At 55.2% G+C, this 26,378-nt stretch overlaps 4 protein-coding genes across 4 annotated transcripts; 2 read left to right on the forward strand and 2 right to left on the reverse strand.

Annotated features, from left to right (window-relative positions):
* Positions 1–317: 317 nt before the first annotated feature.
* COCSUDRAFT_39269 (hypothetical protein) lies at positions 318–13,669 on the forward strand (the record flags this gene model as incomplete). Its single annotated transcript, XM_005652153.1, has 28 exons — positions 318–368; positions 769–814; positions 1,298–1,467; positions 1,634–1,771; positions 2,060–2,248; positions 2,591–2,722; positions 3,146–3,352; positions 3,534–3,644; positions 3,844–4,116; positions 4,344–4,532; positions 4,793–5,053; positions 5,213–6,139; positions 6,307–7,356; positions 7,950–8,141; positions 8,620–8,763; positions 9,051–9,227; positions 9,352–9,474; positions 9,625–9,832; positions 10,105–10,376; positions 10,488–10,651; positions 10,847–10,952; positions 11,080–11,319; positions 11,671–11,781; positions 12,053–12,177; positions 12,420–12,531; positions 12,703–12,799; positions 13,132–13,280; positions 13,568–13,669. 28 exons carry the CDS (start codon positions 318–320, stop codon positions 13,667–13,669), a joined length of 6,066 nt encoding a protein of 2,021 aa, XP_005652210.1.
* Positions 13,670–14,978: 1,309 nt separating this feature from the next.
* Positions 14,979–19,179, reverse strand: COCSUDRAFT_55656 (hypothetical protein; the record flags this gene model as incomplete). The annotated part of the gene is made up of 11 exons (XM_005652154.1): positions 14,979–14,999; positions 15,156–15,347; positions 15,514–15,614; positions 15,753–15,896; positions 16,069–16,903; positions 17,021–17,275; positions 17,463–17,726; positions 17,905–18,159; positions 18,355–18,512; positions 18,623–18,737; positions 19,030–19,179. 11 exons carry the CDS (start codon positions 19,177–19,179, stop codon positions 14,979–14,981), a joined length of 2,490 nt encoding a protein of 829 aa, XP_005652211.1.
* Positions 19,180–20,675: 1,496 nt separating this feature from the next.
* Positions 20,676–21,529, reverse strand: COCSUDRAFT_55657 (hypothetical protein; the record flags this gene model as incomplete). The annotated part of the gene is made up of 3 exons (XM_005652155.1): positions 20,676–20,702; positions 20,806–20,913; positions 21,473–21,529. The coding sequence occupies 3 exons, from the start codon at positions 21,527–21,529 to the stop codon at positions 20,676–20,678; spliced, it is 192 nt and encodes a 63-aa protein (XP_005652212.1).
* A 966-nt stretch (positions 21,530–22,495) lies between these two features.
* COCSUDRAFT_11180 (33kDa oxygen evolving protein of photosystem II) lies at positions 22,496–25,088 on the forward strand (the record flags this gene model as incomplete). Its single annotated transcript, XM_005652156.1, has 6 exons — positions 22,496–22,684; positions 22,853–22,939; positions 23,252–23,443; positions 23,551–23,637; positions 24,128–24,259; positions 24,963–25,088. Coding segments are annotated over 6 exons (813 nt in total), but the record flags the coding sequence as incomplete, so codon positions are not given.
* Positions 25,089–26,378: the final 1,290 nt, after the last annotated feature.

A 26,378-nucleotide genomic window follows, 5' to 3' on the forward strand; every position in this document is an offset into this window, starting at 1 on the left:
GTTCCTGCCGAAGCTGTGTCATCATCCGGATCGGCCTCGCCCTGGCAACATTCAGATTACCTTATTAGAAAGAGAGCCCAGGAATGCCGAAGAGTTCTGTAAGTGCTGCGGTATGTGTGACAATGCCAAGTCATGGCTCTCATCAGCTCTTTTTGACATATTCGCATTGACTTTGTTCAAACATTGGACGTGGTTGAGGACTATTAATGCAGGAATTCCAATGTGAAAACTTTCCGCAAATATTTGTAAGGTTACAAGAGTAAGAAGGTGTACTTGTGTGTCCCTCGCATACTAAATCCAAAAGATCAGCTGCCTCGATGCAGCAAGTTGACAGGAAGGAGGAGTTACGCCTTGCAGGCTTGAAGAAGGTGAGACTTGTCATGTATGCATGTGATGTTTCACAAGTTGCTTGAAACATTTGGAACGTAGCTTTACATCCTTGCGCAGTCCTGTACTGTCTAGCTCTTGCTTAAAAAAGACTTGTAAGACCTGTCGAATGCAATCTTTCTCCTCATCGGATAGGCGCCATAATGGCATAAATATTTGTTTCTAATTCTTTCTCTGTTTGTGAAGCTGGAGCAATTTAAAAAGAAAAGAGCTGCTCAAGGATCGAGGAATAAGGCGGCAGCTCCCGTAGTGAGTGCACCTTCCTTACAACAGCGTAGTCAATGCATGCGCATGTCCAGGTTTTCAATTGTTATATACACGTGTCCACCACTTGTGATTCTCTTATTACAAATTCTTGGCTGAAGTCATTGCTTGTGACAGGCTGTGACCCTTGAAGAGGAATTTCTCTCAGTAGCAGGGCTGTCAGGTACGTCAAGTGCATTTCCTGATTATTCTCACCCCTGATGCAACCGTTTTGCATGCATACATATGCATGCAGGATGCTTGATCTCACTACCCTGCACAGGAGGAGAACAGGATGGGCTCGACGAATCTCCAAGCCCTGGCCTGGAGAACCACGACCCTCAAACACCCAAAGTGGACACAATAATGCCAAAGAAACTCAGTGCCGGTCATGGTCTGGGTGACCTTGCAAGCCGGGATGGAGAGCAGCAGGGAGGACAGCTACAGGTAGCAGGAATGGACACCCAAGAGGATGGGTTCCATGATGCCCTCGAAATCATGGCCAACAGCAGTGTCTCAGGTTTGCCCCATCCACTCGACTTCAGACCGAATGTCTTTCATGCAAGCATGCATACTGAATCTTGTCCTGGCATACCTTGATCCGGCAGGAGCAGCAGTGCACACATGCGGAGCGGCACATGTCAAGAGGGTGTTACTGTGCGTGCAGAAGAGGGCCCCTCAGCCCTAGAAGATGTGGTGGAGCGGCTGCAGGCTCAGCTGGATGCAGCGCTGGCAGCCAGGGAGCAGGAAGAGCAGGAGCTGGCAGTGTCCCAGCGCCAGACTGAGAGTGCAGTGGGTCAATTGCGAGAGGCTCACCTCCGCATGGATGAGATGGAGGTACATGATGGAATTCCCTTGCACCCACATGCATGCTGTTGCAATCTTCAATTTGACTGGTGTCTGCATGGGAAGCTGTGCTCTCTCTACCTGTTCCTCAAGCCAATTTTGGGTTCGAAAATCACCTGAGAATAATAAATTTCAATATGATGATCGGTGGCTGCAGGAGGCAAATGAAAAGCTGGTGACTGAGCTGGCTGAGACAAAAGCAAAGGGTAGCGGCGACGCAGAAGCGCTGGGCCGGGCCAAGCAGCAGCTTGCGGAGCTGTCCGAGGACCTGGAAGCAGCCAATAGGGAGCTAGAGGTCTGCCACAAATCCCCAGCACCACACCGCACGTCACTGCTTTCATGTGCATGTGATGGACACTGCTCACTGTGCATGCATGTATTTCTGAGCATCTGCTAGACACTGCTCCCTGTGCATGCATGCATTCATTTGATTGCAAACTTCTCCTGCCAAGGTGTGCACGCAGACACGCTGTCAGCCCGTTTCCCTGCTCAGCGTATCTGCATGCATGTATGCAGCTCAAGTTTTCACACAAAAGGGGCTTGGTATGGCTTTTCGACTCATTTCAAACTTATTCTGCGGCAGGATGTGGGCGACTTCCGCCGGGAGATTGCGCAGATGCGGCAGCGCGAGATCACGCGCGAGGAGGAGCTGGTGGACGCGCAGGAACGCCTGAAACATATGCAGGCCGAGCTCACCGCCGTCAAGGCCGCTGCGCGCACTAACGTGGCCGAACTCGAGCGCCTGCGCGCCGTAATGCTGCCAATGCCAGCGGTGTGCTTCCTGCTCCTGCTGCATAGAATATTCGCCTCCTGATGGCGTGAAGTTCCTAGGTGTTCGCGTGAGAGAGGCCACCATTCTTTGTAAGGATGCTTTCTTTGCTTTTCCAAGCGGCAACGCAGTGAAGAGAAGGTGAGAACATTGCTTACCATGCTTCTTGTTACCAAATTGAATGTCACTCACGTGCCGAGTATCACTTCATGCTAAATACTTAATATAAAGAAGTATTAAAATGACAATTGATAAGTGCTACCCTCTAGAATTGGTCATGAGAACGCAACTGCATGTATGGAAAGAATCAGCAGTGGGGCTTATGTTTGGTGTGCACGCATGCAGGACGGCGAAGGCGAGCCGTCAGTGGTTTCTCTAAAGGAGGAGCTGACGGCTGCGCGCGAGCGCATTGCTGAGCTGGAGGCTGTGCTGCAGAGCAGCTCCCCAGGCGATCCCTCCGACAAGGAGGCCAGGAAGGTCATGCTCTGCCCCTCTAAATTTATGTCCCTACACATTGCTTTTCTCTTACTGGCGCAAATTGTGTCAGCATTCCTGCGAGAAAAACCAGTCAGCATGCGTGTGCGTTCAATTGTGGCGCGATTTGTGTCAAGCACTCTGTGGGTGATGAGCATTAGAACACCTAACCTCAAAAGTAGCAGTGGCCAGCAGAAGAGCAGCATGAAGACGCAGGACATTTCATTGTGGACTGCAATCTTTCGCTTGTACTGAGCGCAGCGTAAACCCAGAGAGGTTGTACGCTGAATTGCATGTTCCGCCAGTAGTAGTAGCCACCAGAAATAGCTTTGCAGCTTAGAGTCACTGTATACTTGCTCTCAATTGTGTAATTGCAATGTTGAGTGCAGCATCTTCCCAGCTGAACTGCTGCATGTGCTTGAGCAGGCTGAGAGGGCGGCAAAGCGGTGGCAGCTGCGGCTGAAGGAGGCGGAGGAGCGCGTGGCCGACCTGAATGCTCGCGCTGGGCTGGCCAAGCAGCGCATCACCATCCTGGAGCAGGAACTCGAGGCCGCGCAGGGCACCGCCAAAGACCTGCAGGCGCAACTCGCCGCCCAGAAGTCTGCTGCTGCAGCTCAGCATGCCGAGCTCCAGGTGCCCAAACAGCGCCACATAGTATCTCTGGCACCCTGGCGACTGCGACAAATTTGTCAAACAATCGATAGCGTTTCTACATGAGAGACTGTCTTGCGTGCGCTTCACCTTGCCGACTCATGCTAAATATCCGGGGCAAGTGAATCATGAAATTAGCAAGCCTTCCTGCGCGTCTGTGCAGCGGAAGCTCAAGAAGACGTCCGAGTCGCTGGCGAGGTCTCAGCAGCAGGCCAAGCAGGCGGATGGGGAAGCCGAGCAGATGGAGAAAGCCTTCCGCGTGCTCCAGCATGAGGTGCTTGCCACCTTCCTCCTTCCATGCCAAGCAATGTCCATTTTGTACAGAGTGTACAGCCCTGTAATTTTCGTGGCACCACCAGCCACCAGACGGGAAATTGTGGGCTTCGTTGAATGGAACCAATTCTAAAAGATATCATGGAATTCCCTCAATCGAGCGTGTCTTCGTGACGACAACACAAGGCCTGGCCCGGCAGATGGCGGAGATGGGCCGCAAGATGGCAGTGGATGCGAGCGCGGAGGGCAAGGGATCACGCGCATCGGCCGAGGCGCAGGCGTCGGCCGCGGCCGAGCGTGCCCGTCTGGAGCACCAGGTCGGGCAGCTCAGGAGCGAGCTGGCATCCGCGCACAGCGCCGCGGCCGCCGACTGCAGCTCCCTCGAGCAGCGCCTTGCTGAGATGGACGGCCGGCTGCACAGCATGCGCGGCGCGGCCGCCGATGCGGACGCACGATTTGAGCGGAAGATCGAGGTGCGGTGGATGCCTCCGATGCCTCGAGCATTTATCATACATAAACATTGTTCGCATCCAGTCTGCTCTATTGATTGGTCCTGGACTAGACTAGACTAATGCCCAGCACTAAGCCCTCTTTCGCTGAGTACGGGCCATACTTTAAGAAGCATGCAATTTTGCATAGCGTCCTCTAGAATGCACATACTCTGATGGCAGAGGCTCAAAAGGTAACGCTGTTGTGGCAGGAGGTGAGGCAGCTGGAGGCAACGCTGGCGGAGACGCGCGCCATGGCGGACGGTCGCCTGTCGAAGATCCGCGCGGAGCTGTCAGCGGTGCGTTCGGAGGCGGCCGCACGGGCGCGCGACCTGGAGGGCCAGCTGGCGGAGGCCCGCGTCTCCAGGAGCCACTCGCCGCGCCTGGAATCTCTGGCTAAGGTGCACCGCGATGAGAGGCCGGAGGCTGCACAGGAGTTTTCTGCAACGAATGCATCCATAGAGGCTGTCTTGCTCGCTGACATGGCGGAGTTTGAGCGCCTGTGCCTGACATGTCATAGCAGTGCGCTGTGCAAAGCAAAGCAAGCGCCAGTCGCCCTCTTTCCAGGCATTGTGCGCAGTTTCCCTGCTTGCATGACGGTCTGTCTGTCGGGAGAGTGCCCCAATGCACAACATAATACTGACAGTGATGGGTGCTACAGGCTGATGCTGCGGAGAGGCGCACCCTGGAGCTGGAAGCGCAGCTGGATGCGGCGCGCGAGGGCAACTGGAAGGCGCAGGCGAGAGCAGCAGAGCTGGAGTCAGAGCTGATAGGTGCCCAGAAGCGCCTGCAGGAGCTTGAGGCCACGCAGGCGTCGCATGCTGACCTGTCAGCGCAGCTCGCTGCCTCAGAAGACGCTTGCCACGCTTCCGAAAGCCAGCTCAGCGCTGCATTGGAAGCAGCGCAAGGGAAGGATCAACAGGTGGTGCAGCTGGAGGCAGATCTGGCTGCAGCCAGGGCTGATCTGCAGGAAAGTGCTGCCGCGTCTAATCAGGAGAAGCAATACCTGACTGAGCAGATTATGGAGCGCGAGGCTCAGCTAGCCTCAGCAGCAAATAACACAACTAACCTTCATGAACAGCTTCAGGACGCCAATGAAGCTGTCGCTGCGGCAGAGCAGGCGAGAGCAACTTTTGCAGATGAGTTAGCAGCTGCAAAAGAGGAAAATGAAGCGGCGAATGCGGAGGTTGCCAAGGCCAGAGCTTCAGCGGATGAGCACGCCTGCAAGGTCGCTGAGCTGGCGGCTGAGCTGGCGGCGGCTCGGCAGGCCATGGAGGAGATGGAGGCGGCCGCGGCCGCGGCGCAGCACCGCTCGGATCAGAACATCGCTGACCTGGCTGCTGAGGTGGCCGCCGGCCGCGCACATGCGCAAGTACAGCTGGACGGCATGACCGCTGAGCTGGCAGCCCTGCAGGCCGCCACAGATGACTCCCTGGCGCAGGTGCGCACCGAGACGGCTGAGGTGGCAGAGCTAGCCCGCTCTGCCACAGCCGCTCTGGCCGCAGCGCAGACCCGTGTGAGCCAGCTGGAGTCAGAAGCCGGCGTGTCTGCTGCGAAGCTTGCCGACGCAGAGGCCGCCAGCCAAGAGGCGTCTGCACATCTTGCAGAGGCCAACACCCGGGCGGACGCTCTCGAGGCCTCTCGGCAGGAGGTGGCGGGAGAGCTGGCAGAGGCAAAGTCCAGGGTGACAGCGCTCGAACAGGAGCATGGGGAGGGCAGCGCCAAGCTGGCTGAGGCGCTGGAGAGGGAGGCCGGGCTGCAGGCGCAGCTGGCCAAGGCGAGGGATGAAGCCTGGGAGAGCTGCAACAAGGCTGCTGAGCTGGCCGATGAGCTCGCAGCAGCGCGCAAGGCTCAGGAAGAGCTGCAGACTCAGCTCGAGGGAGCCGCTGCAGGCAGCAAGGAGCGGCTTGTGCAGCTGGAGACAGAGGCTGCTGATGCACGTGAGCAGCTGGAGCAACTCAGTGCTGCTGTGCAGCAGAAGGAGAGTGAGCGCCTGCAAGTCGCAGAGGTGCATACCACTACGCTCATACAGCCATGCAATATGGCTGCTAGAGACCCTCCTGCAATTGCATTTCTGCATTTCAACATTTCAAGCGTTTTATAAAGACATTCACAATGCCTGGACTCTAAAATTGCTTGCACATGAATGATGGCATTCTATGCTTCTGTCTGCAGGAGGCTGCAGCAGCAAAGAGGACGCTGTCAGACATGGAGTCGCAGGCCAGCATTACGCAGGGCACATCTCAAACGCTGCAGACCGAGCTGCAGAAGCTGGTGCTGCAGCTGGCCGCAGAGCAGGCCGATCACAGGAAGGCCACAGCACGCGCACAGGAGCTGCAGGGCTCGCTCTCGGCAGCCGAGTCAGCCGCAGCCGCCGTCCATCATGACCTGGTGACCGCGGTGGCGGCAAGGGACTCCCTGCAAGCCTCCCTGTCTGACAACAGCGCCAGCGTGGACGCCGCCGAGGCTGACCTGGCCGCCACCAGGAATAAGCTGGCGTCCGCACACGCGGCTCTGGCTGCTAAGGAGAGTGAAATCGACGCGGTGTTGCAGCAGAGGGCGGTCGACACGCAGGCGGCACAGCAGAGTATGGTAGACAAAGAAGCCGCACTTGCCGCCACAAGGGACGAGCTTGTGGCGGCACAAGCGTCACTGGTTGCAAAGGAGAGTGAACTTGAGGCGGCTCTGCAACAGAGGACGGTCGAGGCGCAGGCTGCACAGCAGAGCATGGCGGACAAAGAAGCCGCGCTCGCAGCGGCGCAGGCCAAAGTGCAGGCTGGAGAGGAGAGCACAACGGACAAGGACGCTGCGCTAGCTTCGGCGGAGGCCAGGATGCAGGCTCTGCAGGAGCAGCTCGACACGGCCGCGGCGGAGGCTGCGGATGCGCAACAACAAACTGCACAGGTGCAGCGTCTGCTGGAGGACGCTCAAGCCACCCAATTGCAAGCCGCCGGCAACTTGGTAACAATGCAAGCGCGCCTGGACAGCACTGTCGAGGAAAGCAGTGCAGCCCAGGCGCAGATCAAGGCGCTTGAGGAGAGGCTGCGGGGTGAGTCAGATATTGCTGGGAGGGTGGCCCAACTTGCGGATGAGGTGGCGGAGGGGACCCGGCGAGCCACTGAGCTGGAGGCTGAGCTGGCGCACGCCCGGGAAGCCACCGCGCAGCTGCAGGAGACCCTGGCCAGCACCACCGGCGAGCTGGCTGCGAAACTGGCCGCACTGCAGGTATTCATCCACATGACAACCTCATTTATCTTAAGTGAAGCCATATGCCAATGCATGGGTGCACTAAAACAAGGTGAACATCAGGTACCATTGCTGAGATATTTGCGAACATAAATAACAAACTCAGGAGGTGTGAATCTGCATGGAAATGTAGAAAAAGGTTCTCAGGAAAAAGTGAAAGTAACTCAACATTGCTGCGACGCTGTGCAGGACAAGGCAGGGAGGGTGCAGGAGCTGGAGGGCAGCCTGGCCATCCTGGAGGCCCAGCACACCAGCCTGGCAGAGGAGGCCGACTCGCGCGAGGCACAGGCATGCTACTTTCCTCTTTCCTTTTTGTTCTTTAGTCATTCATGGAAGCTCAGTGAGCACTGTATCGCTATTCAAGATGCAAAGAGGAAGAAAGGTTCTTGATGGCAAACCTTCACAGCTCATAGCGAAGCTTCAGCTGATCTTGTCATTCGTATATACAGCGATGGAAACCCAAGGCACATGATAGCCGTTGCAAGAGAGTGGAGTTGCGCTTAATGTCTCCCCGCCACACACACGCCTTTGTGTCCAGGGAAGTAAACGTGAGAAATGGTATTGTGTGGCAGGCGGAGGAGGCACAGGCGCAGGCACGCAGGATGGGTGCGGAGTTGGAGGAGGCCAGACGGCTGCTTGGAGAGAAGGAGGCAGAGTCAGAGACGCTGAGAGAAATGGTGGCCGGCTGGGAGGAGGCCTTTGCGCAGGCCCAAAAGGAGATCGAGCAGCTCAAGGCCACCGCCGCCGCTGCCGCCCCGCGGGAGGTGCGCATGCATGCTGCCCACATGTGAAGAACATGTGTTCTTCAATACATGTTGCCGCATTGGTGATGGACCGAATCTCGATTACTCATTGGGACGTGAGGAGACTGATATACCCAAGTAGCTCGTATTGGTGTTCCAAGGGTGAGCAGCTCATATTTGACTTGCTCTTCATAGGCACCCGTGTGACTGCTGTCATGCACAGTGCTGGTGTACAGAGCAGCTGCATAAGACTAGTTAGCCCATCTGCCGGGCACCGCTGCTGCATTTTGTCAAGAAAAGTCTGAGCTCAAAGGTCCTAGTACCGGACTTCAAGTGCAATGTGAGAGATACAGAGCCCTTTGAGCTTGGCATTGATGAGTCACTCCCCACCACAAGCGCCATGAGGAGAGCTCGCCACACCGAGTAACCCTTTAGTCAACGGGTGACTCAATGGGTGCAAGTACCCCCGCGACCTTCATGGTTGTGCATTGATCTGTAGGTGGAGGCAGGGGATGCTGCGAGGGAGGAGAGCTTGGAGGGCCTGCGTTCAAAGCTGCGCGGCGCCGTCAAGAAGGGCAAGGCCATTGACAAAGCGCGCGCTGAGCTGGAGGAGACTGTCGCCACACTGCGTTCTGACCTGGAGGTACTCGTCTGCTGCGCGTTCCTAATGTCTTGGACGTGTGCATCTCTGTCCAAGTGCACTACATGCCAGACTTGCCTCAAGGGACTTAGCACTGAACGGAAGATGCACCCTTAATAGGATGTAGACAAGGGCTTGCTTATAACTACATGTAGTTTGTGGTAACCCCTGATATCGAGGAGAAGAAGGCCTTCATGTGTTGATATAGGATCTGCCTGAATATACCTCTGTCATGCGAGAAACATAACGTGGCACTGTGCTGACTGTGTTCCGTGGGTGTTTTTTCACAGGCATCTGCAGCTGCCACAGCATCTGCTGAGACTCGAGCAAATGCCCTGGAGGGTGACCTGGCCGCAAGAGATGAGGCACTGTCCAAGGTTTGGGCTGATTTTGCCGCGCTGGAGGTCAGCTTCCAAGGGGCTCAAGAGACAACAGGACGGCTGGAAAAGGACTTGGCTGCTGCGACGGTGCGTAAGTGCTTGCACTGCCCATCTGCTGGCATGGCAAGAACTCCCATACAATGCCTAGTGTGACTTTTGCTTACGGCGTTTTGGAAAATACATATTTACAATGTTGCCAATGTGTGCACAGGTGGAGCTGCAAAGGGTGCAGAGCGAGGCGGAGTCCCATAAGGTGTTAGCCAAAACGGCTCTCCAGGCGAAGGAGGCGGATCTCGCGGAGACGAGTGGCCAGCTTGCAGAGACCCTAAATAAGGTCAGTTGCAACAACCATGCAGCTGCCTGAGACGGCCATAACCATCACGCCAAATTAACTCTCTTGGTGCAAGACTACTCAGCCCCTGATGATGTCAGGTTGATGTATACAGCATGTAAAAGTTGCAATGTGGCGCACCCACCTGTGCAGGTGGAGAGTCTGCAGGAGGTCATCAGCGGGGCGAGGGCTGCGGAGGAGCAGGGCCGTGCCACGCTGGCTGCTGAGCTGGCAGAAGCGCGGCGCCAGCTGGACGATGTGACTCGCCAGCTCACCGACGCGCGGCAGCGGCAGACGTGCGCGGCCGCCAAGGCCGAGGAGCAGGCAGACCGCGCAGACAAGTGGGAGAGCCAGTGCATTGGTGAGTGCAACCACACCATTCAATTGCAGCATCAAATATATATATCGTCACCTACGAGATTGGCAAATATGAAGCCGGGCAACATACGATAATACATGGAGGGGCGTCTGCAGCGACATCTGCGGGGCCTACAATGGACTGCCGCTTGGCAGTACTGAATCTCAATGAGGAGCTGCAACCCTGGTGGGAAGTGGAGTCTCACACTGCTCTGTCTGTGCTATGTGCTTGCATGGAATGTATTGCTGGCTTCAATCTGTGCTGTGCCGGTGCAGGTGCTACGGTGCGGGCGGAGAGCGCAGAAGCCAAGCTGGACAGGCTCCGTGCTGAGCTGGCGGACGCGCAGGCGGCTGCCGGGCAGCTGAGCGGCGCCCTCGCGCAGCTGGAGGAGGCCAGGCGGCAGCTGCACACGCAGGAGGAAGCTGCCACGGCCCTGGAATATGTGCTGGCGCAAAAGGACGAGCGGCTGTCTCAGCAGGGCGACGCAGCCGACAGGCTGACAGAGGCTCTTGCGCAGATAGATGAAATGCAAGCTGAGGCGCAAACCGTGCAAGATCAATTGGCAGCATTGCAAGCCGAGGCCGCTCAGTTGGCAGCCAGAGCACAGGAGGCGGAAAGTTCAAAGGCACAGCTGAATGCAAGGTGCACTGCTGCAGAGGTAGAGCTGGATGCGAAGGCCAGCGCCCTCTCGCAGCTTGAGGGCCGGCTCGCCGACGCAGCAGCAGCCAGGAAAACTGCAGACGAGCTGCGGCAGAAGAACATGCAGCTGGCCCTGCAGCTGGAGCGCACCTCGCAGCAGCTGGCCGCCTCAGAAGAGTCCAGGTGCGCGTCCCTTGCCCTCTGGCATGCTTCTGTCACAACGTTTCTTCAAGTAGTATTTCGTGAGTGCAAGCCATCAATGATTTAGGAGGTCTGAGGTGCAGCAGCTGCGCATGTATGCCGTGGGTCTGTGCAGCGCTGTATTTTTGAAATGCTTGTATGAAAGGTGTGGGTTTTCAGCACTGCTTGGCGGTGCAGGATTGAGTCCGATGCGCTGTACGAGGAGGCAATGGCGCAGCTGCAGCAGCAGGAGGACCGAGCCGAGGACGCTGAGCAGAATCTTGCGCGCCTCCACCAGCTGCAGGTGACCCAAGCACCTCCATTACATCTCCATGCCATAATATTTTGCATGCTTCCATGCAGCAGACACTGTGTACGGACCCATAATATGCCGAGTCTCCAGCAGCACTAACTGGCTCCTGTGCATCCAGGGCAAACGGCCTGGACAGAGTGGGGAGTCGCCGCCGCAAACCACGCAGCCCAGCTCGAATCCAGCGCAGGACAATGCCGTTCCCTCCGACAGTGAATCTGAGCAGCAGAATGAGCAGCGGAGCAATGGGGAGCTAGCGGCGATGGTGGCGACAGACGCCGGAACGGCGCTTGCCATGCTGGCGCGAGCAGAGGCCCGGGCCGGGGACGTGGCGCAGCGCATCGGCCGCTCTCACAGCCTGGTCGCTGCCCTGGAGGGGCAGGCTGCCAACATCACAGCACAGCTGCCTCAGATGCAGGCAAGACTGCCCCAAATGCTGTTTGCTGGAATCTATACTTGCTGGTGATGATATGGAAAAATCATCGGAAAAATCCGTGTACTCCCTGGAGATGTGCTGGCGTTTGCTGCTTCCCAGCGTTGGCGAAGTGGCACTTGACGTGCAGCAGATGCCACTCAGTCAGGGCCTGGTTGCGGCAGGTGGTGGCACATGTGCTCTGGCGACTTGCATTTGCACTTGCATCAAATGTTTTCGATTACCAAAAGGATGTGTGGTTTACCTTAGCAAGTCTCTTGATGGGGACGTTGCTTGCAGGAGGTGGTTGCGTGTGCAGCCAAGCTGGATGCCCAAGTGGGGGTCCTTGCACTGGCGCTGGAGGAGCAGCAGGCAGACTTGGAGCACAAGGCACAGCAGCTGGCCTGCGCGGTATGTATCCTCCCTCCCTTTTTCAACCCATGGGCAGAACTTACTCTTTCATTCAGGCTTAAGATGCATCATGCTTCCTGCTCGCAATATCATGCACTCGCATGCTAGCACTCCCATGGCACAGCATAAACGGCTGCGGTCTCCTGTGCCGAGGTTGTATATAAATCTTAAGCTGAGTTTCACACAGAAGACCAGCAGGGTTGCTGTCAGTATGGGTTGGGGACACTGTGCGCAAGTGAAGGAGTTCAAGAGGGTGGTTGATGCGCTGCAGGCGGAAGAGCAGGTACAGGTGTTAGAGCAGGAGAGGTCGCAGCTGAGCGGCGCGCTGGAGGCTGCCACTGCAGACAGGGATGACCTGCAGCAGCGCTTGAGCCTCATGCAAGCCGCCACCCCCAGGTGACCACCACAGACCTCCTCACACAGGACATCCTTATGAGTTCTGCATCAATCATCAATGCATGAGGTTGATCACGCTAGGCGTCGATGAGTTCAATCAGGCTTGCTGGGGCTGGAGGACTTTGTCCCAATGGAAGATGTGCATGTCGTGTCTGATCCAGTGAGATCAAAGGAAGCTCGTGATCTGGGAATATTGTGGAGTGAATGAGCTGTTGAGATGAATAGATTCCTGGGCCGTGCAGCCGCAGCAGCTACCGAGCGTCCGCAGACGACTCGCCGGAGCAACCCATGACCCAGCTGCTGCAGCGCTCGCACGCCAGCTCAGCCGCCTCCGCACTGCCACCAAATCCCGCTGTGAGCGCCCTCAACTGCCTCACCTGCTTACCCAATGCGACTCAGCAGGCAATGGCAAAGTAAATCTCCCTGTCCTTACTTTGCCACTGTCTGCTGAGTCGCGGATCAAGTGGTTACAGTGTCCGCGACCGGAATGTGTAAATTTTTAATTGTTTGTGTTCGTGCTTGCAGCATTCGCGCAAGGCTGCCGGCGCTCGGCGGCCGGATGACTACGACCCGGAGGCTGCCTTGCTGGAAGATGACGAGGACGGAGGCCCCAGCACTTCCGGTGAGCAAGCTCACAAATGCACAATTCCATGGTATGAATATGTGACACTTGTTGCTGCTCGCTGCCATGTCTTTGCTGCATCATCGCCCTACACATGTGAGAAGAGCCAGAGTGCCACAGAAAGGATCAGCTGAGCAGTCTCGGCATCCAAAACCTGGACTGTCTTGAGCTCTCCAATTTCCTAGTCCTATCACGTGTTCATTTTGGTAGATCATGATCAGCAGGACCTGCCTTTGCTTGGCATTTTCGGTGAGAATGGTGCGGGTGGTGAATGCTACTGTTTAGTACCCCCTGAAACGCAGCATTTAAAGGTAGTAATGCGAACGGTGCAGGGGGCGCGTACACGCCGCACCCGAGCCGGCTGGCGTCGGAATTCCGGCCCCTCACGAGCGTGGCTCTGCTGCAACGCGCGCCCGCGCAGGCCGCCACGGCAGCGCAGCAGTTTGACCGCGTGACCTCCTCCAGCCTGCGCTGGCTGCAGGTAAGCTCTGCTTGCTTGCTTATCAAACTAGTTCTTGATGCTTTCTGCTTGGAGGGCCTGCAACAGAGTAATGTCTCCTGTTCCGCTGGTGCATGTACTTCAGCACTGTTTGCTAATCAAAGGCTACTGTTGCCCACGCTGAGGAGCGGTGTCTCTTTATTCCCCTTTGTTCATGTTTAGAAGGACTTGAAAAAAGTATCACCTCTGCGTGGGCTGTCACAGCAGCTGAGGGCATGTTGCTTGCACTGCTGCCAGCGCTGTTGTGAGCAGGCTGCTGTGTGATGCAGGGCCAGCCATATGGGCGCGTGGGTCTGCTGCTCTACTTCTTCGCTGTGCATATCCTCCTCATCTTCTGCCAGTTTTCCACACATGCGGCCGGCATGCCATAATGAGGCAGCGCGGTGGAGATCAGCAGATCTGCTAAAGCTGAAGGTCTTGTCCAATCTGTCAAACATGGGCATATGTACATCAACCATAATTTTTGTGAGGTGTAGCACGATTTGCATTCAGTAGTGAGGACTGTTGTTTCCATCGCTTCAGCTTCCATGTGTTCGCAGAGGCCGTTTTCAGATGGCAAAGATGCAGAAAAGAGATTTTAGCAGTCAACATGCGTGTTTCTTATTATTCTGATGCCAGCAGTAGCATCCAGTACTCTGCTGCACAGCAGTGGGTGAGAGTGATAGACTTACATATTATCATGATAGGGACCATGCATGCAAATCACCTTGTCAGTGGCGACGTGAATATAGCTCCCAAATATTACAACCTTTTTGTGTAAGCAAAATGCAATCTGGCGCACTCTGCTTCAAGTGTCCAGATCAATACGCATACTCTGTATCCATGCAAGCTTAAGTTTCCTGAACCTCTCATCATTCTTCTTGGTATCGTAAGATAACGGCCAAGAACTCAAAGCCATGTAAACGCGATTTCCAAGACACAGAGAAGAACAGAAATCCTGACATAGCAAGATGGCAACCCATAACCTAGAACACAAGATCCTGGCATGCGCATCCATGCACTGAAATCTCAAACGCAGGCAGTCCCTGGCAAGCACGAAATATCTTCCTGATCAGGAGAAGCCTCCGACATACATTTATCAATTTATACCCTCAGCCTCAGGGCCTGGGAAAATGCAAAGAATTGCTGTAAAAGGGCTGTAATCCCTGGTACATGCCCTCATCATTGCCATAAAAAATTCTTTGCACGCCTAGCAAGCCTGATCTTGGCCATGGCCGGCTTTAGCCGGAGGTCCCTTCAAAGGTTGCATTCTGAAATCCAACACCAGCACGGTGTGACCTTTCCTGACTGTCTGACCACACCCAATCATGGATACCTGAGTGCATGTGAATTTACCAACCATACCACACCCAGCATCACAGTACAAGTGACGCGCGACACGAACTCTTGATCCTTGTAAACAATTCTTTGTCCACCACCAAAGTTGCCACTCTCATGGAGAAGCCACAATGAAAGCATGGAGTACCGATAGATTGGACTCCCATCAAGACACACGCAACAATTTTTTGAGCATCCGCATGGAAGCCACAATTTCAGCACAGGCTGCGCTCCAGCCAGAAAGATCCTCAAGTCTGCCATCCAATTGTGACAAAGCTGCTGCGTACTCCTGATCAGATTGTGCTGGAAAATAAATTCACCACCTTGCCAGGTTTTTTGGAATTGCCAGGTGTTTTTTGCTTCTCAGTGCTTCCGCTTCTTCCCCTGCATGCACCCCAAACTGTTCAGCCACACCCATGTGACCAATAACTGCCAGCAAGGGGTACTCATTCATCAACATTGATATAATGACGATTGACTGTTAATAGCCCAGTCAATGATGCAGAGAGAAGCATAAAAGCAAAGGAAGACAATGCACACCCGGTTATCAACGGAGCTTGTGGCCTCGTCTCCGGCCGATGCAGTGCCATCCTCTTGCATGGACGACGCTGCATTGGATTCGCCGTGAGAAGACTCGCGAGCGCTGCCCTGGCTTGCAGCGCTCTTGCCATCCTGTTGCTGCCTCTCCTGAGCTGCCTGGTGCATGCTGTGGCCGTCAAACATCCCGCCGCCCTGTGCACACACCCTTTTCCTCGGTCCATGTCCTATGACAACAGCTGGGGCTGACGCCCACATGGCTTTCTTGGATGCTACTGTCCGAGCACAGAGATCCCACTTTTCTCAACCGGACGCCACCCTAAACCATCTTAGGAAGCACAGGAAACTTCCAGGAGGATACCTGCGTGGTGGGCTTGGCAGAATTTGTCTGCACGTTGAAGTCGCCGTTGTTGAATCTCATTCCAAGCATGCTGGGCATCATGGCTTGCAGCCACATGCCGCCTGCAAGCAACAACATAACATAAGATGATTAACTTGGCAGCACGCCCTGTAAATTGGACAGCCAGTAAGGTGCGGTAATTAATCTCATGCACAAGTTGTGCTGAACTGATCGTAATTATGTGAACGGGCAGTGCGCACCTGCTGGGTTGAAGCCGTTGAAGCCACCAGCATTCATGGCGGACATATTAGATTGGTATAACCAGGGAAAGAACCGGGGGTCGAACGCAGCCATGCAGCTCTGCTGCTGCATCTGCATCATCGCCTCCCCATACCAGGCCGACCCTGAACAGGCAAATCTTGCATTAGTCACATCCCCTCATCCTTAGCAAAGAACAAAACGCCGGCGATCGTTCAGCGCAGAACATATTCAATGGAAGAGGACAGAGGTGCAGTCACGGAATGGCAAAGTATGAGATAAGTCCACAGCCACAAACGAATTTGCAATTGGGCGCACCAGGTTGCTGGGCCCCAGCAGAGAACATAAGCTGGTCTTGGAATTGGCGCTGCCCGGCAGCCGCCATGAAGCTCTGCTGCGCAAACGCTGCCTGCTGCTGCATGGAGGCGTCGTCAAAGCTCCCCTGCTGTAGGAACCTGTCGACACCCGAGGCCCGAGAGGACAGCCCCTGCGCCGCCCGCGGCGTCTGCTGCTGCTGTTCAAGGCTGCGCAGCGCAGCCCTGACAAGGGACCCCCCGCTGAGGGCCGCCGCCAGGGGGGACCCGCCATCGATGGGCCCCCCGGCGGCGCCCTGCTGCGACAGCTCCAGGGAGGCCGAGCGCAGACGAGCGTCCGCCTCCTGCAGCTGCTGGCAGGTGACGTTGCTGCCGCCGCACATGCCGGCAGGTGCCGCACCACGCATGCTGCCCAAGTCCAGCTGCTCGGAGGCGTTGCTGTCCAGAGACGGCCGCTGCGGCTTGCCGTCGTGCGCAGCCGCGCGGGCGGCCGGCGCCGGGGCCACGGTCGCGCTGCCTTTGCGCAGCTGCTGCGAGCGCTGCGCAAGCGCTGTCACGCGCAGTGTCTCGCGCGACACTGCGCCCTCGTCACTGGTGGCCGCAGCGCCCCCAGACAGATTGGCATTGCTGCTGGGCATGCTGCCGCTGCCGCCGTCTCCCAGGCTGCTCACCAACACCGTCTGCGGGTCCTGGTTGTCGCCCGGCCAGCCACCCGGCTTCTGCCGCTTGCCTGGTGCGCCGGCGGCGGCAGCCGCTACCGCTGCCGCGGCCGCCTGCGCTGCTGCTGCCTCCTCCATCAGCGACGTCTGCCGCTTCACTAGCCGGTGCAGATCCGCCACCTGTGCACAGCAATCCACCAAAGGTCAGCGCCTCCCAATCTTCGCTCGAATGACCGTCACATCAACATGCCCGTTGCCATGGGAACACATGATGAGTGATATGAGAGGGCATGGCACCTGCTGCTGGAAGGTATCCTGCTGGGAGAGCATGGTTGCGCCAAGCTTGGCAATTCCGGCTTCCCCGATGCGCGCATGCAGCCACCGCGCGGAGGAAGGCTGTTCCGGCTCCTGCGGCTGCTGCTGCCGCTGCTGCGGCGCTGCGCTCAGCGTCTTGGGCCACTTCTGCTGCGACTCTCCAGCGCTGACGCCCTCCCCAATGCCACCCTCACTCACTGCTCCGCCGCAGCTTGACTCCCCGCGCACCTGAGTCGCCTGTTTCATCACACAGAATAATTTTTAGCCGTCTGCTACAGGACACCAGCCACCAATACTCAACAGGACTGAGTCCTAGCAGCATGCACCATGTCCCTTCCATCGCCACCAGCTATCGTACCACAACAGAGAGCATTGGTGCATTCTGCCAAGAAACACAGGGCAAGTAAGGGGTGTAAGGGCGCACGTCATCGAGGTGCGGGTTTGACGGCGGGAAGGGGCCCATGGGAGGGAGGGGACCGAGACGGCTGCCCTGCCAGGGCTGAGCAGGGAACGCAGGCGGTGGCATGGCCGGCCGCACGCCAGCTTGGCCGGCACCGCCGCTGCCACTCCCGCCGCTGCCGCCGGCGCGCGCGGCCGCCTGCTGCTGCCCCGCCGTCTCAAACCACGGCCGCGCATTGTTCCAGCCGGCAGGGAACGCCAACGACGTGGGCGCTTGCTGATCGGGCACCTGTACAAAGTTCCATTCAAAGACTAGTTAGAATATTTGGGGTGAAGCATACGAACAACACTGCAACAGTGATGGGCTTCAAACTCCTCAACAGTTGCATCATGGAATCATGATGTGCATATGCAGTCTTCTCATTCCCTTAGTCTGCTTCTTGCCATGGAACAGAGGGAAGACTGACCTCGTTCTGGTAGAAGGCGGCCTCTGAGGCGGTGACGGACCCGGCGTGCAGCAGGCGCATGAGGTACTCGTCAATCTCCCTCCCGCTGCTGCGCAGGTCGGGGCCGGCCCCGCGGCGCGGCACGAGGCGCGGGTGGTCCTCGTCGGACGTCGCGCTGCCCTCGCAGTTCTTGGCGCTCAGCGAGTTGCGGCGCCAGTCCGACGCTGCCGTCCCCGTGCCGCCCGAGCCCGGCTCTCCCGCCCTGATCGACTTCGCCTGCGCTCGACACACGCAGTAGCAGTTTTAAGCGCTTGAATACCCCGTTCCGTACAGGCTGCCGTATGCAATGTTGATCACCCTTCCACGCCCTTAGGCCATTCTCATTAAATGCCGAAGTAACTGCAGCACTGATGCAAAATGCAGAGACGTCTATTCGCAAGGGGTGCACAGACCACAGGCAGAGTGGCACACCTGTGGGCGGATGGGTTCCGGGCGGTCGCTGTCGCTGTTGAGCATCCTGGAGGGCTCATCTGCATGGGCCAGCGAGGCAGTGGCCCCACCGCCGCTGCCCAAGCGCCGCCCAGCACTCAAGCTGTCTTCTCCCGTCCCCTGCCGCGGCCTGGCGTCTCCTGCAGGTTGAAGACTTGCGTCAGTGCCAATATATATCATAAGGCGAATGAGCCTACGAGCCGCAAGTAGGAGAGGCAGACGGGAAATCGAATAGGAGCCGGTGCTGTACCAGAATTGGCGGCTGCCTGCTTGTGTGCGAGAGCAGCCGCTTGCCTGAAGGCCGCCTGCCCCAGGTCTTCAAGGCTGGGACTACAGATGTCCTTAGTTTGGCAGGGAGGCCCAACCTGTCATATGACAGACAAAGTGAAAGGGCTGCACTGTGTCAATTCAACAATCCCACAACTGTTCAATAACGTTCACCAGTGGACATTGCCGTCCTCGCAGTCTTAAAGATTGGTTATTGACATTACCCTGAGATGCCTTCCTTGCTCAAGGTTATTCTGCTGTGCCATTACAGCAGTGCCATCGAACTCCATCTATTAATCAAAACCTGCACCACAACGAAAAAGGTGATAAGACGCACGTTAACGCGTTCTTGTCGAGCACAACTAGCAAGAAATCTTTCCATATGTTCACAGCCTTCGGCTCGATGTGCTTCCACCGGTCACTGTCACTCTGGACTGCTGAAGGTAACTCTTTAAGTCCATCCACTGGAAGGTCAGCCAGCTGCAGCCGGCCTCGGCGTTTCGGCGGCGGCACCGACGGTTCGAAAGTAAGGCAGACCATTGCGGTCCGAAAGAACGTCGGACAACTACTGCTGCGCACGGAAGCATGTGACCGCAAAAGCTGCGTGCTAAGTACTGGAGGGTTGTCCCAAAGCGCGTAATTTCTTCAGACAGAATCCAACCTTAAACTGTGGACATCATGTCCTTCGCAGGCTTCATGCCAGCCCTATATCGCGAACTCTCCCGTCCGCGTTCCACACCGTCGACGAGGAGGTGCCTGTGAGGTCCTTTGGGAAGACACCAGTGCCTCCTGGTCACGGCTTCACAAGTGCAAGCTTTCGCCTCCCGATCGCGTACTACTCCAAGGGCTGCTGAACGCACTCTTGCTGTCTGCGTGAAAAGTGCAGGGTCGAAGCTTTAGTGCGGGATTTTCTGATGCCGAGATACTCGAGAAGTATCTGAGGATCCCTGGGATATTTTCTGAGAGGGGAGCCAAATCTGGCGCTTCCCAGGACTTGGTCCAAATCTTTCTCTCCCATTCAGAAAATGTCCCATGCGGACCAAAGGGGGGACCGCTGCACTCCTGATCAGAAAGGGGAGCAGGCTGATCGTGGCACACTGGCAGGGGAAGCTAGGAGCCTCCGCTGAGTGACAAAACTGTGCCCTTCTGTCCCGCTGGCTGCGCGCCGGCTGCCAGCAGTCACGGTGCGACTCTGCCACTGGCAGTGGCTGCAGCGTGCAGATGATTTGCTGATTTAATGACTGATCACCTCTGGAAGCTTGTCTTGACCATCATGACTCATAGAATATCCGTCACAGCTGATAGGCCTAGGCTGACATCGCACCCGCGGGAACAACGTGCCTAGTGCCACGTGGGGAGCCCAACCGTGGGCGCCTATCATAGTGGGCGGCCAGGAGACTGTGTCTGTGAAAGGTTCAGCGAAGTTGCGCAAGTTGCGGAGAGATCAGAACTTTCCACTGGAAAACATTTGGCAAAATTTTGGCAAACACACAGAGAATAGAAAGGATAACTGATCATCATGATCAAATTGATGTAGGCAACAGATCAGCATGATACATGGCAGCTACAGACTGCGGTGAAGCATTGGGTGATGATACTTGTGGACTGAATGGCCAAGTGGACACACTTCAAGTTGGTGCAATCCGATCCAATTTGGATGCGCTTCAGCTTCAGCCAACATGCCAACAATGCATGTCCGGAGTATTGATAGTACCGGTACTTGGAATCATCACACCCCAAGTGAGTTCTCCATCCAACAACTTCACGTTCTTCATTCTTCCCAACCAGCATCTGGCATGCCATGCGGAGTCACCCGCGTCCACTGCAATTCCAGCACCGTCTCCTTTCCAGCACAGTACGTTTAACTTCGGAGCCTGCGATTCTGACTCATGTGCATCCCGAATTCCATGCACCACGCCCAATTGACTGAAAAACACAGCTGCATAAGTTCCTCTCTCCCCTCGGACCTTCGCTGAATGCAATGCGCTCCTCGGTCTCCAACCATCTTTGACAGAAGCCGAGGTAGATAGGGACCTCTAAGCCGCCTCGATCTCTGTGGATGCCTGCACATGCAAGACAATCTTTAACAACAGAGCAACATCGTCGAGGGCATGCAGTACACGTGATCAATGGATCCAGAGCTCATGACAGAACGACTGTCCGTACCAAATGGGCGATGAGCTTAACATCCTTGCTGCCCTCCACTGGAATCATGAATTCCACCTTGTATGGGAGATTTGCCGACAACTTTTCCCCCTTGTACTGCTGCACAATCTGCACCAGCAAAAGCCCTTATCACACATGAGAGTAATATCCAGTCATCTCTGCAAAGACAGACCACAAGGATAGGCAATAGGCAATAGCAGTGGGATTGGGCCCGCACATCCAATACAGTTCCCTCCTTTCCCTCAAGATTGAAGCTTGCTCCAAGCTTAGGGGAGTGGTAGATGATGAGCTCCCCCTTCACACGAACCCTCGATCCTTTGTCGATCCCTTGAGCAAGCTCCTCTGTTCCAAGGGCCAAAACCCGCAACCGCTGGCCCCTTGTCTGCACTGGAGACCTGCGCAGGACAAAGCAATTGAGCAGGGAGGTTTATCGCCACGTTCTGCAGGATGAGTTTAGTCTCGTGAGGAATCCTAGACGCAAAGTTTGCCTTGCAATTATTCAGTGCTGTAAACCAAGTTAATCACAAGAGCCCATCAAGTTGTTGACATCAATGATCGAGGCATGGAACAGTCCCAGTGACCGCATTCCTGCCATTGGTATCAATGAAGGATTGAGTTTTGGAGGTAAAGAGCATCTATCAAAATTCGTGCCCCGCCAACAGCACACCTGCTCGTTAGGTTCTGTGGGGATGGGCGCCTCCTTGTGCGAGCACAAAGCTGCCATCTCTGTTGCTGGAAGCTGCATGTGAATGTCAGGCTGGTTCTACGCGCAGTAAATGGCTTTGCACTCTGTCTGCTGGAACAGTGGCACTGAGTCGGTAGAGTGCAGGCCATCTGGTGCCGACAGTCTGCTGTCTTCTCTTTCTGCAGAAGCTAGATATCGAGGATCAAAGCAAGGAATATGAATCCCTGTGTCTGGAATCTACCTTTCGATGCTGATGAGAACATGCATCGCAAATTCCACTCTCCAATCCTGCATTGCCATCCAAAGGGATGACTAACAGATTGTGCGATTCTTCTGCAAGGGATAACCCAAATCTGGATCCAAGAAAGGTGGTGATTCGCAGTACGGCCCTGCACGCTCTGTCGAGACAATTTTCCCTTCAAAGTCAAGCAAGTGCACGAAAATGTCGCTCCTGGCATCATCTCCAAGCATTCCCCTCGCGTCGACATTTTCCGTCGGTGTTCAGCGTGCACCGAGGTGATGCATCCCGTATCGCGTTTCTAGACATTGGTTGCAGTATACACTTTTGTTTGGGCACCAGCTAGAGAACACTTACAACCTGTTTCATTCATCTGGCCGTTTCCGTATTATTCAAAGACGCTCGCTAAGAGTAATTTACAATCCTTCCGCTGCGCAACGCGGCTGCGTACGCGTGGGCGAAATGCCATTCATTCCCAGAGCTCAAACTAAAAAGGGAGCAGAACGATATGCATCAAAAAGTGTTGTGTCTGCGCATCAGGCGTTCGAGGAAGATTTCTGTGCCTCGCAGGACCAACCAGCGCGGTCCTCCTGCTGGACCGGACTTCCTGCCGGGAGCATTCCTTGCAGCTCAAACGGCAGCTGCAATTGCAGCAGCCGCTCTAGTTTCGTCTGGAGTGGGTTTCTGCGAGACATTTTCTATGTATCAAAGGACCGAAATAGACCTGATCTTTCGAACGTCCAAAGGAAAGAAACCTAGACTGTCTTGCGTGCTGTGGACAGGCAGCGAGCGCCATCACGTACGACCAGCTGCAGAATATGAGCTACAACGAGGTGAGAGGTACCGGCCTGGCCGCCGTGTGCCCGCTGATCGAGGAGGGCTCCACCAACCTGGCCGACCTCAAGCCTGGTACCTATAAGCTGAAGAACCTGTGCTTGGAGCCCACAAAGATACAGGTGGGTCATATCCATCTTGAATTTTCTATGATTTGCACGAGACTGCGCTCAAGTGTGCATCTGTGCGAAATTTGTGTCGGTATTGGCATCTGTCCGATCTGCGTGATCAGGTCTTTCTTAGCTGGGATTGGTTTCTCCCTGACCTGTGCATACACCTGCATTGCACAGGTCCAGGAGGAAGGACTGACGAAGGGGTCAGGCCCCCAGTGGTCTAACACCAAACTGCTCACCCGTCAGACCACCAACCTGAGCGATGTAAGTGACTCCTTGTGAACGGATGATCAGTGCTTGTGCTGTTTTCTCTGCACATTTTCTCTGCACAAAATAGTCATCGGACATGGCTCCAGGCAGAAATCTCTGCGTAGATAGACCATCCATGGCTGTTTCTCGCAACTGCAACCAGACATAGTTGTCAAGCAGAGCGTATCATCTCAGCATTGCTTTACTTGCGACCCTTGCCCTTTTTAGGGGCTGGCTTGAAAAATTCTTGGACCCCCTGTCACACCTTGCGCAGCAAACAGCAGTGTATCACATCTGACTAATAGATTAACCCATGTGGCTGTTCAGATCGAGGCGGATCTGAAGGTGGGCCCCAACGGCGCAGTTGTGCTGAAGGAGAGTGACTCCTACTCCCTGAATTTGGCCCCCATCACTGTGCAGCTGCCCGGCGGCGAGCGCGTTCCCTTCCTCTTCACCATCAAGGCACGCCCACACCACAACACTTTCGGATATTATAGTTCCTCTTCTCACATGCCACTTGTGCCAAAGGCAAGGTGCGTCTGCAGACACTTTGCAATAGCTGCAGCCAAGCCGCATGTCAAGGTTGACAGAAAGGCTGCAAGTGACAGACATTGCTTGCTGCGCAGGAGCTGGAGGCGTCTGGGGACCTCAGCAGCTTTGGCGGCCAGATCCGGGTGCCCTCCTATCGCGGCTCCACCTTCCTGGACCCCAAGGTGAACGCCCCTTTCACACCTGCCACAGCCATTCAAAGGCAACATAACCTCAGATATCACGTGCGAAACGATTATTGATATCATTATTGTTATGACTACATGCTTCTCCTGCCAGAGGCAAGGTGTGTCTGCAGGCAAGCTGCAGGTAAAGGCTACCCCTCGATGGCATCGCCAGATCCAAGCAAGGCCCAGTCACCGTGGGCACGGTGCTCAGTGTTTATACCGCCCCCGCCACTAAACAGTCTTCATCTATAAAACACACATGCATGCTCTTGTGATAATTCGATGCACCCCCCTCCCAGTAAGCATGGCCGGGCGCAGGCAAATATGGGGCATTGACCCAGCAGCAACAAAAGCAGGACCTGTGAAACACCAGTCCAAGACTGCGAACATCTGCTGCTAAGCTGCAGAATCCAACCCGCTTGCCAAGATGTCACAGGTCTTCTGACAGGAAAATATTCTGCTTACTTTATCTGTGGCTTTGCGCAAGGGGCGCGGCGGCTCGACCGGCTACGACACCGCCCATGCGCTGCACACTCGCGCGGACGACGAAGCGCTGGAGAGTGAGAATCTGAAGAAATTCGACTCTGGCATTGGCCAGGTCGTCTTCAGCGTTGCCAAGGTGTGTCCGCTTTCTGATGAGCATTTAGTCTAGCTGTATCTTCGTTCTTGGAGACAAAGGATGCTCATCCCCACATCTGTCCGGCATGCAACTTTTGAAGCAACCGTGGTACCAGAGTGAGTAAAGAAGAAAGAATGTCCTTCTTGATCTGCTCCCCTGATGGCATCCTCCAGCTGTCTTTGCTTGGGGGTGCACCAAGCATATGCCTTGCACACACAGCCCTGCTGCAAGACTGTGACAGCAGTCTTGAAAGAGTGCAGCTCAGGATACTGTGCTGTGACTACACATGCATACAGATCACTCAAGGAGATAGCCCCGTGATGCTGCAATGTTCAAGTCAAACGTTAGGCTCCCCGCGCACCATGCAAGTCGTGCATGAGACAAAGGGTCAGCTTCTTCACAGGATAATGTTTCTTGAAAGCAGGTGGGCTCCTGCTGCCACTCCGGCCGGGATTCCCTGAACAAGTAGCCTCCGTGCACTAAGGATGTGGGCAGCGGAAATTGGCAAACATGCAAACAAGCTTTTGACAAACCCCACAAACAGCTTGCTCTGTCCGTATGTTGGGCACTGCATGCTATCATTCTCAATATATAATGCGAAAAAAATGCTGGCATTATTGGCGAAAAATGAAGTTCGAAGTTCAATCTTCACTGGCAGGCTCTCAGAGCAGCATGCGTGAAATAATGGTCAATTTTGTCACAGGTGGATCCTGGCACCGGGGAGGTGGCTGGTGTCTTTGAGTCGGTGCAGCCGTCAGACACTGATATGGGCGCCAAGGTTCCCAAGCAGGTCAAGGTGCAGGGCCTGTGGTATGGCCAGCTCGGCTGAGCACCAAAAGGGCTATTTCGGTTTGAAATCAAAAACAAATGGGCGGGAATGTGATTGAATTTGGTGAGGAAATGGCCCCGGGCCGTCAGGACCTCAATTAGATGAACGAATATGCATGTGTCATTCAAGGTACAGGGCCTGTGGTACGGCCAGCTTGGCCGAGCGCCGCTGCAATTACCTACAGGGGCTGTTTTGGCTCTAATATGATCACATTTCGGCTCAAAAGGTGGTTAATTTGGCTGGGACTGGGCCCAGCAAGACCTCAATTGGATCACCAAACTCGCATATATATTATCCAGAGTGCTGGGTCCTGCTGTGAGCATGGCAAGGCGTCACAATCTTCTCAAGTCTGGTCCCAACAACCCGTTTCTGCAGAGAGATTCTGCAGTCAAGCAGCTCGCCTTTGAGGCCCCACCAGGGGGATACAGAATATAACAGCTGTATATAGTATCCCCTTGGCCCGACATGGGCAGGGGCAGACAGTGCTCCTGATGGTGATAGCAGCATTAGAATTGTGATATGCTGTAATTGTATTTGGGGATCCATTCAGGCGTTACCGACAGTTCAGCCAAAGGGCACGTTTAAACAATGCAATTTCTGTGCAACGTCAAGTGCTGCTGCAGCAATGCTATTTTCTGTTACTTTCTGAAAAATATGTAGGTCTGAAGGCACGCATATATGCTCTCGAGCCTCAGCGCTTGGTGCATATATGTTTCTTGTTTATTCAAACAATTATAAGCATTGCATCTTGATTCAAGATTGCATCTTGAAGCCACTCTGCAGTGGTAGGCCAGCTGGGCAGCTGTGTAGTCATTAGCACTGTAGACTGGTTTGACTCTGACTTGAGGGACAGGCTCAGATGTGTACAACAATGTTGCCTGTCAGAGTGCAATCAAGCTTTGGAACTGCACGCTTGGAGTTGTGGTACACAAGCTGCACTGATCGTGTTGATATTTACCTGAGACTGAAATGTACCAAATGCTTCCAGAGTTTGCCAATTGGGCAGTCCAAGGTGAGCGATGGCCTGCAGTAAACAAGACATGCAATGGTGGACTGCCATCGCTGCGGTGATTTATCGGATTGAGCTGAGCAAGTTATCTGCATACTCATATCTTACGCTCCTTGCATGCATGTGCGCACTTTTGCTTGTATACCGTATCATCTTCTTTACCTGCCTGCTTTATGGCATGTGTCTGGATTATGTGCAAGTTGTAATGAGATCGATGAGACGGTGAGACAAATCATTGGATGTCCGAGACATAAATATTACATCATGGATTCAGATGCAGT

The sequence above is a fragment of the Coccomyxa subellipsoidea genome (genome assembly GCF_000258705.1).
Source record: "Coccomyxa subellipsoidea C-169, whole genome shotgun sequence".
In the NCBI taxonomy this organism is placed as follows: domain Eukaryota; kingdom Viridiplantae; phylum Chlorophyta; class Trebouxiophyceae; family Coccomyxaceae; genus Coccomyxa; species Coccomyxa subellipsoidea.